The sequence below is a fragment of the Stegastes partitus genome, unplaced genomic scaffold (assembly GCF_000690725.1).
Source record: "Stegastes partitus isolate 25-593 unplaced genomic scaffold, Stegastes_partitus-1.0.2 Scaffold1508, whole genome shotgun sequence".
Classification (NCBI taxonomy): Eukaryota; Metazoa; Chordata; class Actinopteri; family Pomacentridae; genus Stegastes; species Stegastes partitus.
This window is the reverse complement of record NW_007579239.1, coordinates 135,091-152,382: the sequence shown is the minus strand read 5'-3', so window position 1 is coordinate 152,382 and position 17,292 is coordinate 135,091. Positions and strand designations below refer to the sequence as shown.

The following is a 17,292-nucleotide window of genomic DNA, read 5'->3' as shown; positions in this document are numbered from 1 at the left end:
TGTATGAGCATTCTGATTGCATTTGAAATGACTAAAAAAAAAAAAAAAAAAGACATAATCCATTTGTATTCTGATCGCTGCAGGCTAATACGTAGGGCATCACAAAGCAAACTGAGAAAAAGCTCATTAAAGATTGTAGAAAATATGTGACGGACTCTTTGTTGTCAGTCTGTTTCGGTTCCTTGCGTTTGAATCTCTCCACACTGCTGCCACCTGCTGATTCTACAGAGCAACCTGCTCTCAGTTACATTCTCCATCACTGGCTAACTGGAAATAGGACCAAGCAGCAGCAGCAGCAGGGTGTCGGTGTGGACCAGTTAGCAGACAAATAAAACCGTGCACGTTGCGTGGGCTTGTGCACAAGCTCAACTTTTGACACAAAAGTTAAATAGAAGTCCTGCTCGTAGACTTTTCGACAGCGCAGCATATAGCGAGTAAACATCATGGAATGCTTTTGAAGTTACATTCAGCAGAACGACTTGCAGCCACCAGCATAGTGCAAAGATGCTATTGAAGCTCACACAGAGGTCATACACATTATTAATAATACGCATGCTGCCAACTGACAGGCCATCCCAACAAGACACTGGACGTACGGACACAAAACTAGCATGTATATCTGTTGCAGCTACAAAAACACAGTACATGTAAGTTGTCTGCCACCATGAGAAGATAAAGACACACCTTTGTGTTCATACAACCTATTCTACAAAAGAAAAGTGTAGTCATAGTTTTTTATTCATAAATGATGCAGTATAAAGGGATGCATAGTGATAGCGGCATTCTCATCATCGGTATCGACTGATAAAAGCATCAGCAGAAAAAGAACAAGAAACACCCGTCAGGCTTAGAGTTTACGGTTTCTTTAAAGTATTAAATACACTTTGGTGCAGGGGTGTCGAACTCCGGTCCTCGAGGGCCGCAATCCTGCATGTTTTAGATGTTTCCCCTCTTCCAACACACCTGATTCAAATGATCAGGATCGTTATCAGGCTTCTGCAGAGCTTGATGATGAGCTGATCATTTGAATCAGGTGTGTTGGAAGAGGGGAAACATCTAAAACATGCAGGATTGCGGAGTTCGACACCCCTGCTTTAGTGTGTTTTGCATGTGCGTTGTATTTTATGTGTGTACCTGCAGCAGGAGCATCAAAACATGTTAATTCCAATACAGGAGAACGCTGACATTCTCTGCAATAAAAGCTGAAATCAAAAAATATATATATGTGCATGTTTTAACAATCAGACAGTGAAAAGTTGGAAAATATCAGATTTCTGCAAAAATCCAACATGGTGCATCCGTACTGGTATGAAAGATCCAAAGACGGCAAATTAACATCAATCAGGATTTTGTTTTTTTTCTAAACTTATGTTTTCTTCAACAAGTTACGGCAAAAGAAGTATTAAAATGTTCTAATAAAAGTCAATTCAAAAGTTTCTTCCTAAACTTGACAACAGCAGCTGACGTGGGTCACATGATCTCTATGAACACAGCTCAGCTTCACCTGCTGATGAAGATCAAAAAGCTCCAGAATCTTTACTTAATGGACCTCCAGGTCACGATGTGTTCATTGTCATAATGAACAAATTTATGTTTTTCTCATGGTGGCAGCGATTTAAAAAAAAAAAATCTAACTCCTACTGAAATACAACTTCCACATTTTGGTTTCCTCTTTCAGTAAGTTATGACTTAAACAGAAACGTTCTCACAAATGATTGATCCACCATCAGGATCAAAGTGAAGGAATGAAACAGAACCGTCTGTTAACTCGCTGTGCTTAATAAATTGGCCACAGTTTAAATACAATCGACTGAGAGACCAACTGATGAAGTCTGGACGCGACACCGCAGAGTCTCGTTCAGACCTTCAGACATTCACGCGTCAACACAAGTGCAGGTATAAAGAGAATGTAAAGAGCTGCTCCGCTTCAGCCAAACAAACATCAAGCTCTGTTTAAAATCAGCAGAAATTAAAATAAGTAGCTAATTAATTATACAAACTTAAATCATCTCCAGGACAAAATCAACCCAAACTTGTTGAGGTTTCTAAATCAACAGACTCTGCAGCAGCACAAACTGAGCCAGAGTCGAACAGAAAATTACATTTAGCCTCGAAGGATCTTTAAAGGAAGACACTGGATGGCAGACCTATCCATCATCCATTTTTTTATACCTGCATATTCCTGCTCAGGGGAGCAGGTGGAGGATCGCCTCAGGTTAAGTGCTTTTAGCAATACAAAGAAAGAAACACAACACCAGCATCTGTCACGTGCTCTAAACTCCGAGCCCTTAAATCACGTTGAGGTAAGACCAGCGAGTAAGACACACAACCTGCATTCTAATGGTGACGTAGAGCGCTGGGCGACGTCCACGCCGTCAGCTCAGCGTTCACTCGTCTGCTTCAGCTGTTTTGAAGCAGACTCAAAACTCCTGGATGACCTTGAAGTGGTTCTCGATGGAGGGCGGCTCGTCCTCGAAGTGCAGCTTCTTGCTGGGACAGGCCCCGAACTCCTCCAGAGTCTTGATGAAGTGTCCGTGCTCGCGGCCCACCCAGGCCCGCATTGGGTCGCACACCTCGTACGGGGTCACGTGGGCGTGGATCGACACCCCGCTGGCGGCGAGCTCTTTCAGCACCTGCTTGTCCGTCACCCAGGTCTCGCTGCCCCCAGGGTGCCCCCCGTCCAGCCAGAACATGTCGGTGATGCGCTTGACGAAGGGCGACATCTGCGGGTCGGCGCGGGCCCCGGCCAGCTCGTACACCATCTGGTTCAGAACCACGCAGCCTTTGCTGAAGCCCACCAGGGTGAGGGAGAACCCTGAGGGGATGCTGTCGGCACCTCCCTCTGGCTGGAGGGGGTTCGGGAGGCGGGCTCGCTCCATGCCGTGGCTCAGCAGGGCCCTGCGGTCAGAAACTCTGCTCAGACTCAAGAACACAGCATCTCTAAGATCTACAACAGCCTGCAGCAAAGGTCATGATGTGACGAGCTTGTCAGAGGCCAGGAGACTGAGGCGAGAACTGCTCATGAGTAAAATGTTAATCTGATAATGTGCAAAATCCAAACATTCAAGCAAACTCTCCGCCACAGATCACAGCAGAAAACGAGCTTAAAGCCAAACCTGAGGTGGCGAAATGCTCCAAAGTCAGGTGAGTACGGACAGTGCTCCGGCGCCCCGAACATGTTGCTCTCCACAAAGTTGTGGTAGCAGCTGAACTTGTGCAGATACATGCGGGAGGCCTTCACCACCCAGACGTGCCTGTCGGGGAAGCGTGCAGCCAGAGTGAGAGCGACCTGCTCCAGGCTCCAGGACAACCACTGAGCTCCTTCAGGCTGCACGGCCATCTCCTCCTGGAAGTTCTGCACCAGCAGACAAAGACGCTGTTTACAGCTTATATGACAACACAGCAACAACATGACATGAGGACATACATCCGTTATACAGCAACAAGTCCTGCAGTTTGCCTTAAAGGAGTTAACGCAGTTGATATCATGGCGTAGATCAATGTTGTTGGGGAGGGAAGGGGGCTGCTTTGAAAAATTTAAATTAGGAATGAAGCTTGTTTGCAAAAGTTATTCATGTGTTTCCATCCGGGAGCGAAACAAAACATGTTTTCTTCATCCCGTCCTGGTGACAGAGTGACTAAAACGGGCACAAACACACACACGGGTGGATCTTTGACCCACTTAATTAGTCTCATCAGCGGCGTCTTGTCAGCGTGCTGTCACACTGAACACAATGACCTCATTCACTTTATTTACATGGAAACATCACAGTGGCAGCATCCTGCACACACAAAGGTCTCCTGGGAAATACCAGCACACGGTGGGAATATTAACACTCGCTCGCAGAGTCGCCTGATGAACTTCAGACGAGGACAATGAATAAACGGAACGGTCAGCAGACAGACTGGAATGAATGAGGGCGGTTCATGGATGCTCGAAAGCAGAAAAGAAAAATAAACGTGTGGTGGTTTGGTTTTATTCTACTTCTCCACATTTTTAAGTAGGTTCCAGTAAGTAGAAGAGCTGCATGCACTCAAAAACTAAACATGCAGCGGGTAATGAGGACAGGGAAAACGTCAAATTCCTCTGCTCTCATCAGCACAGCAAGGACGACGGCTTAAAGGACAGGCTGGCAGTTTTTCAAGTCAGTCTTAAAACACTCGTCAGATTCACTGAAATCCGAGCAGGAAGGGAATTCTGACAGGACAGCAGGAGGAGGAGGAGGAACGATTACAGAAACCTGTTGCCGTGTTCATATTTGCACCCAAACATTGTTTAAAGACAGACACAGAAAGAATGTGCCTTTAAAATCCCTCCACAGGTTTTAATAAACTCCCAAAAACGTCGCTCTGTGTGTCAAAGTTAGTTTTAGGAGCTTTTTTGTGCTCAAAAATGAATTCCTTCCTGCATTAAAATGGTTTATATGCAACTCTACTCCACTGTTTCCTTCACCTGTCGAGGAGCGACATCTTTGTCACCCAGCCCTCTGCCATTTGCTGCAGCTCAAGAACACCAGCTCATCTATGACACTGCTTATACTGGAGTAATTCAGCCATGCATGTTTGAAGTGAAAACTCCATCCTGCAAGTTGACATGATGTTTCATGAGGTTTGCTGCATATGAAATCCTAAAAAAAATAAACCTATGAGCATGTTAATGAGGCAAAAAAGAAAGAATTTAAACCAAATTGTTCTTAAAGAACAAAGGACGTCCGTTTCAACACACTGCACCAGTCTTGTGGCGTTTTCAGTACATTTTTGTGTCTGAGCTCAGATGAACCCGTTCACTCATGAAGCGTCATATAAATAAACTTAACTTGATATCAAAGGAGCGACATGACGGGGTCACATGTCTGTCCTCGTATGCCGAAAACTCCTCTCTCACAGTTTTTAATCTCCTGTGTGATTTTAAAGCTGCAGATTTGTGTTGGACTGAGGCATTTGTGCAGATTAAATTACACATGACTTCAGTAGGAAGCAATAAATCTAATGCAAAAAAAAAAAGAAAATGAGGAATCCCGTAGGCACACAGGTGATTCATCAGATAACCATGAGGTGACACGTGTTGCACAAAAGCCAGTAACACAAACTGCAAATTCTACATCCACAACCCTGTCAGTGAGGCGTGCAGCTGCACAATAAATAATAACTTTATTTGTCTAGCAGCACCTTGGAGAACAGCGCTCACAAGGTGCTTCGACAGTGAAAAGATGCAACACAGAGACAATGGAGGAAGATGTAAGAATGAAAGAATTAAAATAAATACGCTGTAATACACACATTACACAGGCCCTGTCATCACTTTAACCCTCCTGTTTAGTTGTGCATATGACAGCTGAACGTATTTGATCTGTACTCTTCTAATTAATGACTATATTTATGTTTTATGGATTGATTTTATCTGCCTCTTTGCTTTTAATGTAGTTAATTAATAACTTGTGTTTATGTTCTGTGGACTGATTTTATCTGTCTTCCTATAGTTTTGTGTGAAGCACTTTGAATGACCTCGGGTACGAACTGTGCTGTACAAATATACCCGTCTGGTCTATTACCTTCCAATTTACTGACATCTTTTATCCTTGGGTTCAGCTTGACCTCAGAAATGTAAACCTCCAGAAAACATCATAATTAAAATTGTTGGCTAAGTTTATGTGTAAATAGCCCTTTAAATAAAACAGAATATATATGTCAATGACTTATTTAGAGATGTTAAATGGGATCAAATTGAATCCAAAGATAAATGGAGGGTTAAAACCTACCAGATGAATTCTGTACACTTGTATTGCACAGGTTGTAATTTTATATCAGTGCAGAAATGATTGATCAGAGTCTGACAAGGTTTATTTATTTCATTAGTTAAATAAATAACACAAATAAATAATAATAATAATGTTGATCAGAGACCTCCTCAGTTGTCTTGTGTTTATCCACAACTCAAACACAATAGAGGAGGAACTAGAAAATACTCATATTTAAGAAACTGCAATCAGAGAAATTTTGCATTTTACTCCTAAAATTACATCAACAAATTAATCAATTATCAAAATAGTTCAATTAGTCGTTACTATTAACGGATTAATTGTTGCAGCTGAAGTAATTATACGCTACTAGATCACTCATTATAGCCAAAACACATATACAATCTGAATAAATATTCAAAATAAGAAGAAGAAGAAGAGAGAAAACGTGGGTTTATTACAATATTAATATCCAGTGAACCCATCCAGCAGCCTGCAGAGCAACACCGCCCTGGATGGACCGGAGCCCCCTCCCACATCCCCACTCACCTGGATGTCTCCGTGGAAGAACACCACATGCCTGTTCCCGCTCCTCTCCTTCCCCTCCGGCTCGCTCTCTCCGTCCGCGTCGGGCCGCAGCAGCAGCAGGTCGTTCACTCTCCTCGGGACGTGTCCCGGAACCGCGACCAGGCGCTGCAGCCTCCCGCTGCGTGCATCCCGGCTGTCCGAGGCACGCAGCCCCCGAAGCTCCGAGGACGTCGCCACGGAAGTCATCGCTTTTGCAACAGTTATGAACGTGACGCCCACTGCGACTGCTCGGGCGGCCAGCAGCATGGACTCTAAAATAAGAAAGTGATTTGGCGTTTTCCTTCCCTGCGCAGTTACTCCATAGTGCTGCTGCTGCTGCTGCTGCTGCTGCCCGCTAGCTAACCAGGCTAACCAGGCTAACAGGATCAGTCCGCTGGCAGCATCACATTATCGGCTGCTGACTCCGAACAAACGCCCCGGAGCCTTAACATGCGGAACTAACAGACACACGTTTCACTCTGTACGCACTGTCCGTCTCACATGGTGTCAGTTTTCAGAATAAATTTACAGCATTTTGTCGTATTATGACAGCTCGAGGTCCGTTTTGTCCACGAAGAGGCGCTGTTTATCAAAAACACGGCAAACACTCAGCAGCACTTCTGCGCATGTCTGCTTTTCCCTCTACCAAAGATAAGCGAGCGTCGTCGAGATGATTCTCTCCCGTGTGCTGTTGTTTTCCACCAGTTGGTCAATGATCATAAATGTGGACTTAAAAGAAACGCAGAAAGCACTTTTATTCATATTCCAGACGCTATGTATATAAAACAAAAAGCTGTGAGTAGACACATAAATAAACAGGCTGTATTCAGGACTAAACAGATATATAATGTCATGTAATGTATTTATTTATTATATATGTTAGCATCCATTTAGATTTCTGTAATCAATACATTATACTTTAATATATCTTTATTTTTTTGTTTATTTAATTATCATAATTTACTAGTGTGGCATATTTAAAGAGTAGTGCTGTTTGGATTACTTTCCTAACAGGAGATATACATGACAGACTTAATATGCATACACACTGAATGTATATACAACATCAACAAAAAAAAAAAAAAGAAAAATCCATATAGCACACTATCCGTGAAGTCCTTCCAATAAGATGCAAAGTACAAAACAAACAAACAAACAAACAAAACTAACATTTTTCTTTCGTCAGGAAACAGAAATGGCCGCTCGGATGGGAACAGCAGGGAACTATCTTTCACTGAGCTCTCCAAACTTTAGCAAAACATTAAAAGGTGCGTGTTGCACAGGCTGCATGTAAAAGGTATTTGTTTGTTTCTTTTCATGCAGTGTCTCTGATCTGCGTGGGTTGTCAGCAGCTGCACAGATGTGACTGCCCTGATGGTGTTTACGCACAGAAATGAGTGAATTGTGTTTTTCCCTCCCTCGTGGTCTCGTGGTTTAAAACAGCAGAGAAAAGTGTGCGCACGTGAAGAGCATTCACCTGAACGCAGGTATGCCACCGAGCTGTCAGCTGTTTTTAGTCATCAGCAGGTGAACGTGGTGGGTTAGTTCAGACCAGGCTGGACTTTGAGCTGTTCTGTAGCTGAACAGACTCACAGTTGTGAAGCAACACTCAGCTTAATAATTCCCTGAGGCTCCACTGGACCAACGTAAAAACCAATAAACACCTGAATTATTACCTGTCAGGCTCAGTCTGGACATAAGGAGACTCCCTTCATCTGCTCAAAGGTAACACAGACTCTAACAGTCCTACAGTCTGCACTTGCTTGTATTCACTGGAGGTCATTTCAGAGTCTGTCTATTTTTTATGAGTGCTTTTGTCATTGTGGTACATTTTGGCTGCAACACCAAAGCAGGTGTTCTGTTGCTGTGATGAACCTCCACATCATCACTAAAGGCAGCTATTCATTTTGAAGTGACATTGAGCAGTTCATAGTTTGAGGTAGCCATGCTTTCAGTTAAGAGCCACACTGCTTATCACCCAAAAGCTAAAATGATCAAATTATTTACACAGTTGCTTATATTGACAAACTTACATGTGAAAAACAAAATGGAAAAAGTAAAGATCTGTATTTTAAAGTGACACACATGACATAAGAGATAATGGTAAATGTTAAATCTATGACAGCAGCACAAGTGGGGAAGATTTCTAAAGCCATAAACTGGCACAGTCGTTTGGCAGGAATATCATGAGCCACCAACAGCTGCAGGTCTCACCAGCAAAATCTCAACTGCATTGACCCTGTAGTATTTTTTTTTATGAATTCATCTTTTCTTATCCATTCGTCTCCATCATGCCTACACTTCTGTCATTTCATTCTCAGTCTGCTCACTGCACGTCCTCATTTTGATCTTTTCAGTCTTGCTGCTGCTGCAGAAACATGTCCTCAGGCTCTTTGGGCAGACGACTGGTGGCGTGTCTCCTCAATGTTTCCGAGGCTCGCAGGAAAGACCTGGTGGAGACTGTGGCCAAGGCGGCGTTGTACAACGCTGAAGGCAAGTTGGCTGTTCTGAATCCAATTTCAACCAGTGGCGTTATTAACATTTCTTAAAGTAGCTCTGAAGCATCCACACTCATATTTACAGTGTGAAGTCTTTAGGATGTTTTGCTTAGAATTTTAATTAAAAAAAAAAAAGTCTGCAGACACTGAATGCTGACAAAGCTGCACATTTTTCTTAAGAGGGAATAACTGCTGTACTAGAGTTTGTTGTGAAACTGCAACCTCAGTTTGCAGGCAAATCTACCATATGTGCTTCATCTTTCCCTGTGGAGTCACTGGGGATGCACAGTATTGGATTTCTGCCGATGCAGATTTGTTTTCCATCTCATTTTGGCTGATTCCAATATATGCACATGTTTTCCTACTTAATTGCAGAGAACATCGGGTTTCTCCTATAGTGGAATTATCATATTAATACGTGAACTCTTGCTGTGATGTCCACTGGCAGGTTTCCTATATGCAAACTCACTGCACAAAATGCCAAAGCTGCTTCATCTTGTATGTAAAACAGCTATATTTATTTCTATGTAACATTTTCAAACAAAATTCTTGTGTTGATCGTGCTTTAGCATGCTTGTTGACCCGTTTTGCAGTTGGCAACACAAATAAATAAGTGTAACCTTCTTCCACAAGTGTATTCTTGGGACAGGGGTACGGCATTGAGTGAGTGTTTAACTGCCTGTCGATGTTTATTTTGGGCTGATATTTCATTTAAACACTACTGATGTACAAATATCATGCACCTCTATCACTGAATGTACTGTCATTGTGTCCTCTGTGATGGCACTAGATGGAACCACAGTGACGCTACTGCAGGCTATACTTGTGAAATATCAAATCAAATTAGACGCTTATTTAACTTCTTTGTAATTATCATACATCAGGTGTGAGACGGGAGGGCACCACAGTGCTGAACATCTTTAACGATCATGACTACAACCGCTCTGTCATCACTATTGTGGCCACGATCGACTCAATCAGTAAGTATCTAATCTTTTTTTTTTGCTGAAACACAGATATGGAAGAAATATTCAGGTTGTTTGCTTAAATAAAAGTAGCAGTAATGTAAAAATAATCCATTATCAGTACAAGTTCTGCCAGAATATATGTTACTGAAGCATCAGCAGCATGTTGTAGCTGTTTCAGTAACTTTATACTTAATATATACTATATTCAGTTTTATATACAGGGACAGCAGATACATTCATAGGACAGGAAAGGAAATAAAACACGTTGTGATACACACGTTTTCAGTTTTTGGACTTTTTCTTCTGATCTCAGGTTTTTAATAAGATATTGGATCACGTGAACATTTATTTACCTGCAAATTGTACTTAAGTACTGCACTTTAAAACATGTTCTTTGATTCCAGCACTGCTGAAAGCTCATTTAGATGTAACATTTTTAAATTCATTCTCCATCTGTAGCTACACTGCTACAGCAGGGATTCAGTCCCTGTCCGCTGCTCTGCAATCCTCTGAGAGTGGAAAAAAAAATCCTTTAATGAGCTTTGTCAGGGATTTAAACACAAAAAAAAAATTCAGAAAGAACTTTTTTTTTTTCCTGGCAAAGATCACAGTAAAAAAGTTTATCTTAGTGAATGCACGTCTGAAACACGAGCCCCTGACAATGAAAACAGAGCTGTCGAGGTTTGCGGTGCCGCGTCCTACACGTACACCTTCTTTGATCCGGCGTTTCCCTGCAGCGCATCTTCGCTGTCACAGTATGTTTGATGTCGTTGTTGATGGATTCCAGGGGAGGCGATTCTGTCTGCGTGCCAGGAAGCGTGTGGGCTGATCGACATGCGCACTCACACGGGGGTACACCCATGCATGGGCGCCGTTGACCTCGTACCCATCTACCCCCTGGGGGAGGAGGTGGGAGTGGAGGACTGTGCTAAAGAGGCTCGGGGTGAGATGTCATTTGTGTGTGTGACTGCAATCCCAAATATGTCCCTGTCAGTTTATTCTATAGTGAGTCTCTTCATTAGCTTTTGGGGGTGAGGCACTTCTCATGTCTCTTTATTTACATTCTGTGCTGTATTTGCTTTGAACACAGATGAGTTTTAACGTTGCTCAGTGTCGATAACATCCAGTGTGTGCAGCAGAACTGTGCATCAGCTGTAATTTTTTCATTTCAGTGTGCACATACTGTATATACCTGTATACTGTAATGAGCTCATCCATACTATCTATAGGGACGTGTCTATTACATGGTGACGTGACATGCCCTTTTTCTTGTTGTGCTGTTGATTAGTTTCACGCTTTCTCGGCTGACTTCGCGGCCATGTGTCTTGCTCATAATGAGCAGAAACTCAGCATGTGGCCTGCATGCCTGAAGTGTGCGCTCTATATGCTAATCTGCACGGTGTGATTGCAGAATGGCAACTGGCAAATTCACTAACAAGCAATATATTTATGCGTGCATGTAATAAGCGCTCCACGTGATGCTATTTTGCCGTCTGTGTGAATTACATCCCCTCTGGTGTGTTTTGTCTGTCACGCTCTCGTTGCTCTCGTGCTGCTGAACTTGTGCGCATGTGATGGTGTGCAGCCGTAACACGTCTGTGCTCTCGCTCGGGCTCAGCTGTGGCTCAGGGACTGACGGAGACGGTCCCGGGCACCAGCGCCTTCCTGTTCGGCTGGGCGGACTCCCCCCTGCAGCGGGGACTGGCGCGCAGGAGGAAGGACATGGGCTGGTTCAAGAAGACGCCAGACCTGCAGGAAATCAGGCCCGACATGGGTCCACAGCCGCAGAGACGGTTCGGCCTCACAGGTGAGCCAGAGCTGGCACAGAGAGTGAGCTACATTCCATATCCTAGACAGGTTCCCAACTGTTAGAGCCTGAAAGGAAGGTTAGTGTCTCTTTGGCAGGATTATACAACGCAGGTGACTCAGGTGACTCCTCAGGCCGTCTGTTTTAAAGAGCCACCTGCAGGTTGGCAACCCCAGTAAATTAGACTCTAATTTGCACCAGTTACAAAAGCGAGCAGAGCCACGCCAGCTCTTGGTAACAATAGGAATACGGATCCTCACAGTAATTTTGACACCACAGAGGTCAAGAATATGTAATCACAGTCATGTGATGGACCACTTTATAATTATGAGCCTACAGGTGTCACAGGGGCAGACCAGGATTAGAAGAACAGCAAGAAAATAACTTGTGGTGTGAGGAGAACCAGTAGAAAGCAGGGAGGAGGACGTTTGATAAGATTAGCCAGCGTTGTGTTACATCTCAGTACCATAAAGTTTGTCATCAAGTCTAGAGTATTAACACTTTCCTTAATGGAAACGAATGCAAGAGGAGCAGCTGGTATCACTTGCCTGACTTAAACTGGTTTTTGGTACCAAATAAGAGACATGATTAAAGCAGAAGTTTGCAAACATAAAAGCAGACTTACAGTTCATGTTTTCGTACGGCCGAATCTCTCACCAAGTTGTGATCGTTGAAGCAGATATCAGTCTCACACATCCCATCTTAGACATGCTCCATGCATGTAACCCTCCTGTCTAAAAGAAGCGCCTCGTACAACCACATTTATTGTTAAAATCGTCACTTCACCTGCATGAAACACAACCAGGCATGAAAGCAGCTGCAGCGTTGTTAAACGTGTGAACTCAGCGTTGTGACAGGCAGGAGATAAGATACTTGACAATGATGGAAAAACAGGCAGGTATTACCAGCTTTCTAAATCCCAGCCGCTTACACTCACCACCACCTACTGCTGCACAGCACACAGAGGCAGACGATGTAATACGACCCGGTGTGAAAGAAAAAGCGTCTCATGAAACGTTCGATTGTGCATGAACTGTTCAAATTAGCATTTACAAGAAATATTAAGTACGAGCAGCCGGCAAGTTTTTAAAGAAACAAACTAAACTGAAACAGATCAAACATGTAGCAGTGGTCAGACAGTTGAACCAGCTGTATACACACCACTGACATATGATCACCTTAAAGTCAGTGAACATGTTGGACATGACATATACAGCTGACATTAGCCTTCATTTAAAGCTGTGTTTCTGACTACTTGGGTTTAATATTCACACTGCTTCAGCTGCATTAGGAAATGATGCTGATGGGAGCAATAGCAGTAAACCCTTTCAAGTACATATAGCGTGACTTAAGATGTCTGCGTCCACTGTGTTTGTTTAGTGCATTGAGTGTCTTATACTTTCAAAAACAAACATGGCAGTCACCACTAATCTGGTATCATAAGATGCTATTCAAAATTGTGTAACAGGCTGAAAGTGTTCTCATGGTTCTGATTGGCCTGGCTTCTTCTAGGTGTCGGGGCCAGTCCGTACGTCATGAACTGCAACGTCACCATCGACACCCAGGACATCGCCATGGGCCGCAGCATCGCCACAGCCATCAGGGAGTCGACCGACGGGGGCCTGCCTGGTGTACAGGTTTTGGCTTTGCCACATGAGGGTGCTGTGGAAATTGCTTGTAATGTAGAAAGTGTAAAAGGAAACACGCCCAGTCACCTGAGTGCGGGTGGACCGTGGCCGTCTTTCAGCATCGATGGTCAGCCGTACTGTCACGCTCCAGCTTCCCTTATCACAGCCAGGGTCGCTGAGCTGGCAGGGAGGCAGGGGGTCACCACGAAGGGCACCGCTCTGGTGGGGTTCACCCCCCGTGAGTGCAGGGGTTTAGCAGAGCTCGCGCTGTCTCAAGGGATTGCAGAGTTCTGGAAAGAACAACGCAGAATCCGTATGTGAAAAAGACTCCTCGCCAAAACCTGTGAAACCTCACACAGAAGTAGACAATGTTTACTTCAGCTACCTCAACAAATGTCTGGTTATAAGGCCTCAGTTTCCATTTCTAACTCTGTCAACCTTTCCACTGTGGCTCTACACAAATCTACTGTACAGCAGAGGCAGGTTTGCTCTTCATAGTAATGTTGGAATTAGTAGGTCTTCACACAGTAGAAGGCAAAATTGAGTTTCTCAATTTCAGTCAACTGTTGCTCGCAACTTCATAAACTGTAGTTAGCCAGATTTCCCAGTTTATTCCAAACCCTGTAAACTGGTTGTAAACTCAGCTTCAGCTGATTATTTTGTGCTTCCAGCTGAGCCTTTAAAACAATCTGTCAAAGAGTTTTACATGTGCACATAATGGCCACACATTCTATATTATGCTAATATAATGCTAGTGAGGCAAAAACTGTATAGAAAAAGCATCCATCCCTGACAGAATGCAACATCCTCACCAGTCAATAATCCATGTGGAAACCATGGGAATAAGGGAGCAGTGTTGCTCTAGTGTTATGGAGTAGGGGGCCAACATTACGATTTTTCAGTAATTAATGAAATTAAAATGTATTCCTATTGTAGCTGTGAAGTAATCTCATAACATATTTTGTCAAACAATGTAGGCATTTTGGCTTTGCAAATAATGTTACTAGCTTGTTAGCTGGGCATGCTAATTACCATAGCATACATTTAAGCCATAGATACTTATATATACAGTTGAGAACAAAAGCCTACATACGCTTGTAAATACCATGTGTATCGTAACAGTCTTGAGTTTCCAATGATTCCGTAACTAAGAACTTTCTATGATGGAATCATTAAACTCATGCATCTGTGTCACAAAAAAACAATGATGCATCTTGGTTCTTTCATTGATTTATTAAAGGCCTTCTGGAAATATGACAAATTTTGGTAGTCGTCTACAAGCTTCTGGTTGTATCTCTGATCCTCTTGACAGAATTGGTGCAGTTAAGTTAAATTTGTCGGCTTTCTGACACAGACTTGTTTCTTCATCACAGTCCACAGGTTCTTAATATTGTTTAAGTCAGAACTTTGGGGAGACCAGTCTAAAACTTTTATTTTAGTCTGTTTTTAGACATTTCTTTACCACTTATGTTGTGTGTTTGTGGTCATCGTCTTGTTGGAACACCTAACTGCATCTATGACCCAACCATCTTCCATTGCAGCAAAACAGTGCCAGAGCATAATACTGCCACCACCATGCTTAACGCTAAGTTTGGTGTCTTGGGGGTTTAAGACCTCACCTTCTCCCTTACAAACGTATTTCTGGTCATCAAAAAGCCCGACCTGACCACAGAACTTGCCTCCAGAAGGCATGTCAACTATCCTTGACTGTGGTCACTGATACCTGTGTTGCAGCAGCTTCTAATTCTTTGTAGACCTGCTTTTTGCTGATTCTTGGTTGTCTCTTAACCATCACGACCAGTTGTTTCTCAGCTGTCTGTGTCTTCTTCCTGATCATGGCAGTGACACAACTGTGAAGTGAACTTCATACTTACAAACAGTTGTTTACACAGATGATTTGGGGATCTGTAGCTACTTTGAAATGGCTCCAGTTGACTTTCCTGACTTGTTCAAGTCAATGATTTGCTGTTTCAGATCTGTGCTGAACTCCTTGGACTTTCCCACTGTGGTATTTGTGGCTGATGAGTGGATCAAATGTGCCCTATTTTAATTGGCCCATCAAATTCCACAGCTGTATTCAATCATTATCATTCATGAGAAGTTAAGAGGCCATGACACTGAAAATTTGATTAAGACAGCTTCTTTATATCACCAAAACTGATACTTCAGAATTGCTGTAAATGTTTATTTTTGACCCAGCAGATTGTGTATGTTTCCAGAAGACCTATAGTAAAGAAAGAATCAGGATGCATAGTTGTGTTTTGTGACAAAGACACGTGTTTCGATCATTCCATCATAAAAAATTCTGAGTTATTGGAGTCATTGCAAGCTCAAGACTGTCATGATTTACATGTTTTTTAACAAGTGTATGTTAACCTTTGTTCACAACTGTAAGATGGCCAGATTGTAAAACAGCTTGCTTTATCATCTGTTTTCCTCTGTTTTGAGGAATAGTTGACTAAATGAGCATCATGCTGTTTTAAAGAGCATCAAGTTAGAAGTGGGGTCATTTTCTCATAAACCTTCAGTCACACTTGTTTTTGTAACCAGGAGAGATGCCCCCTGCTGACTGTTAGAAAGAATGCAGGTTTGAGGCACAACCATGTTGGCTTCACTTTTCAGACCTTAAGGCAACATCCATCTTTTATTAATTATCTGTGGTTTGAGCACACAAATAGCACACTGTTGATTCAGTTCCTTATCTTTTCTATTAGACAGTGCAAATGAAAACAACCTCTAAACACCAGTTTCACTCGGTATGCACTGGTTGATCGTGTGAAAGAATAAGCTTGTCAGCAAACATTGTTTTTTAATGTTTAAGCGTAAGGACCAATTAATGCTTGTTGCATCTGTGTGTGCAGATGGATGGGCATGTGGTTCTATTCATACTACAATCCGTATGCATTGGTCTGCATATCCCCTCATATCAAACAGAGAAAACATGAGGGGCTCTCGTGGATGCTTCTGAAAGGCTGCAACCTTGTAATTTATAATGACAAAGGATGTCCTCGTACAGTCTGTCCTCATAGCAAGCATTTGTCTTCAGCACCGTTTGTCTTTCTGGTACATGTGCAGACAGAATGCTTGCAGAGCTGACAGTCCACGCACACATTTTGGGAGCAATCAGAAGCCGGCAAAGAGGTCTGCAGACCCTCACGGACTTGGTTGGATGATGAAATTTACATCACATGCACCCTTGTGGAAAGCACAAATTGGCCTTTATGCTCCTATTGTTCGCAGCATCGGGAATGCTCTCAGTTCCTGGAACCTAACTGTACAATTTAACCGTACTGTTATATTTCCTGACATCTGCTCTTTACTGTCATTATTATAACATTAAGTTAATTATAAATAACATTTCCTTTCAATTTCTGATAATTAATTGAGTTGTTTTTAAATAATACATTAAATAAATAATTTATCAATTAAATATTTCCCTTGGTATTCCTTTCATGAGAGCAGATCCAGTTAAAGTGGCCAGTATAACACACCTGCCGGCTCAGCGCCTCCCCAGCGTGACACATGCAGCAAAAGAGATTTGATGTTCTGAATTCAGTGTCGCCAGCCAAGTGCAGAGCCATAAATCCCAGCCTACCGTCCTCTGGAGTGGAATTGGAGACGGCACTTTTCTTATGCATGTGTGTGATTTCCTGTTTGGAGCAAATGGGACACTTGTGTTTACTGATGAGTCTCTGCTGATGAGCCTTTTCCCATCGTTTTCCACCATCAGCCTCGCCATGCATGACTCTGTGGGAGAGTCACCATCTGTATGAGAAACGGCTATTTTTATCACAACACATTGGCTGAATCTCAGAGAAACATCCAGCGCCTTGGCAGCAAGAACATGTTACAACACACTGTTTAAGAAAAAAGAAAAATAGATATATATATATATATAGCTGTTTAACATTTAGTTTTTCTGTGTTTTCTTGTACACAGTGTAATCCTTAATTCACAGGATTAACCCTTTAATAACACGCAGGCAAATTTGGCCAGGGGACAGGTCAAGAATTAACTGGGGCGAGATGATTCCACTCATTTCTTACATAAGGCCGGCATAATGCACTGAATAGCAGCACATTGGTG

The 17,292-nt window shown here is 42.8% G+C and overlaps 2 protein-coding genes across 2 annotated transcripts; one reads left to right on the top strand and one right to left on the bottom strand.

Moving 5' to 3' along the window:
• Positions 1-1,373: 1,373 nt before the first annotated feature.
• Positions 1,374-6,892, bottom strand: cunh2orf69 (chromosome unknown C2orf69 homolog). The gene is made up of 3 exons (XM_008300189.1): positions 6,288-6,892; positions 3,117-3,355; positions 1,374-2,898 (listed from the first exon to the last, which is right to left on the bottom strand). The coding sequence occupies exons 1-3, from the start codon at positions 6,570-6,572 to the stop codon at positions 2,421-2,423; spliced, it is 1,002 nt and encodes a 333-aa protein (XP_008298411.1). The 5' UTR covers positions 6,573-6,892; the 3' UTR covers positions 1,374-2,420.
• A 640-nt stretch (positions 6,893-7,532) lies between these two features.
• ftcdnl1 (formiminotransferase cyclodeaminase N-terminal like 1) lies at positions 7,533-13,749 on the top strand. Its single transcript, XM_008300188.1, has 6 exons — positions 7,533-8,030; positions 8,663-8,798; positions 9,688-9,783; positions 10,559-10,714; positions 11,390-11,578; positions 13,091-13,749. Exons 2-6 carry the CDS (start codon positions 8,684-8,686, stop codon positions 13,525-13,527), a joined length of 993 nt encoding a protein of 330 aa, XP_008298410.1. The 5' UTR covers positions 7,533-8,030; positions 8,663-8,683; the 3' UTR covers positions 13,528-13,749.
• Positions 13,750-17,292: the final 3,543 nt, after the last annotated feature.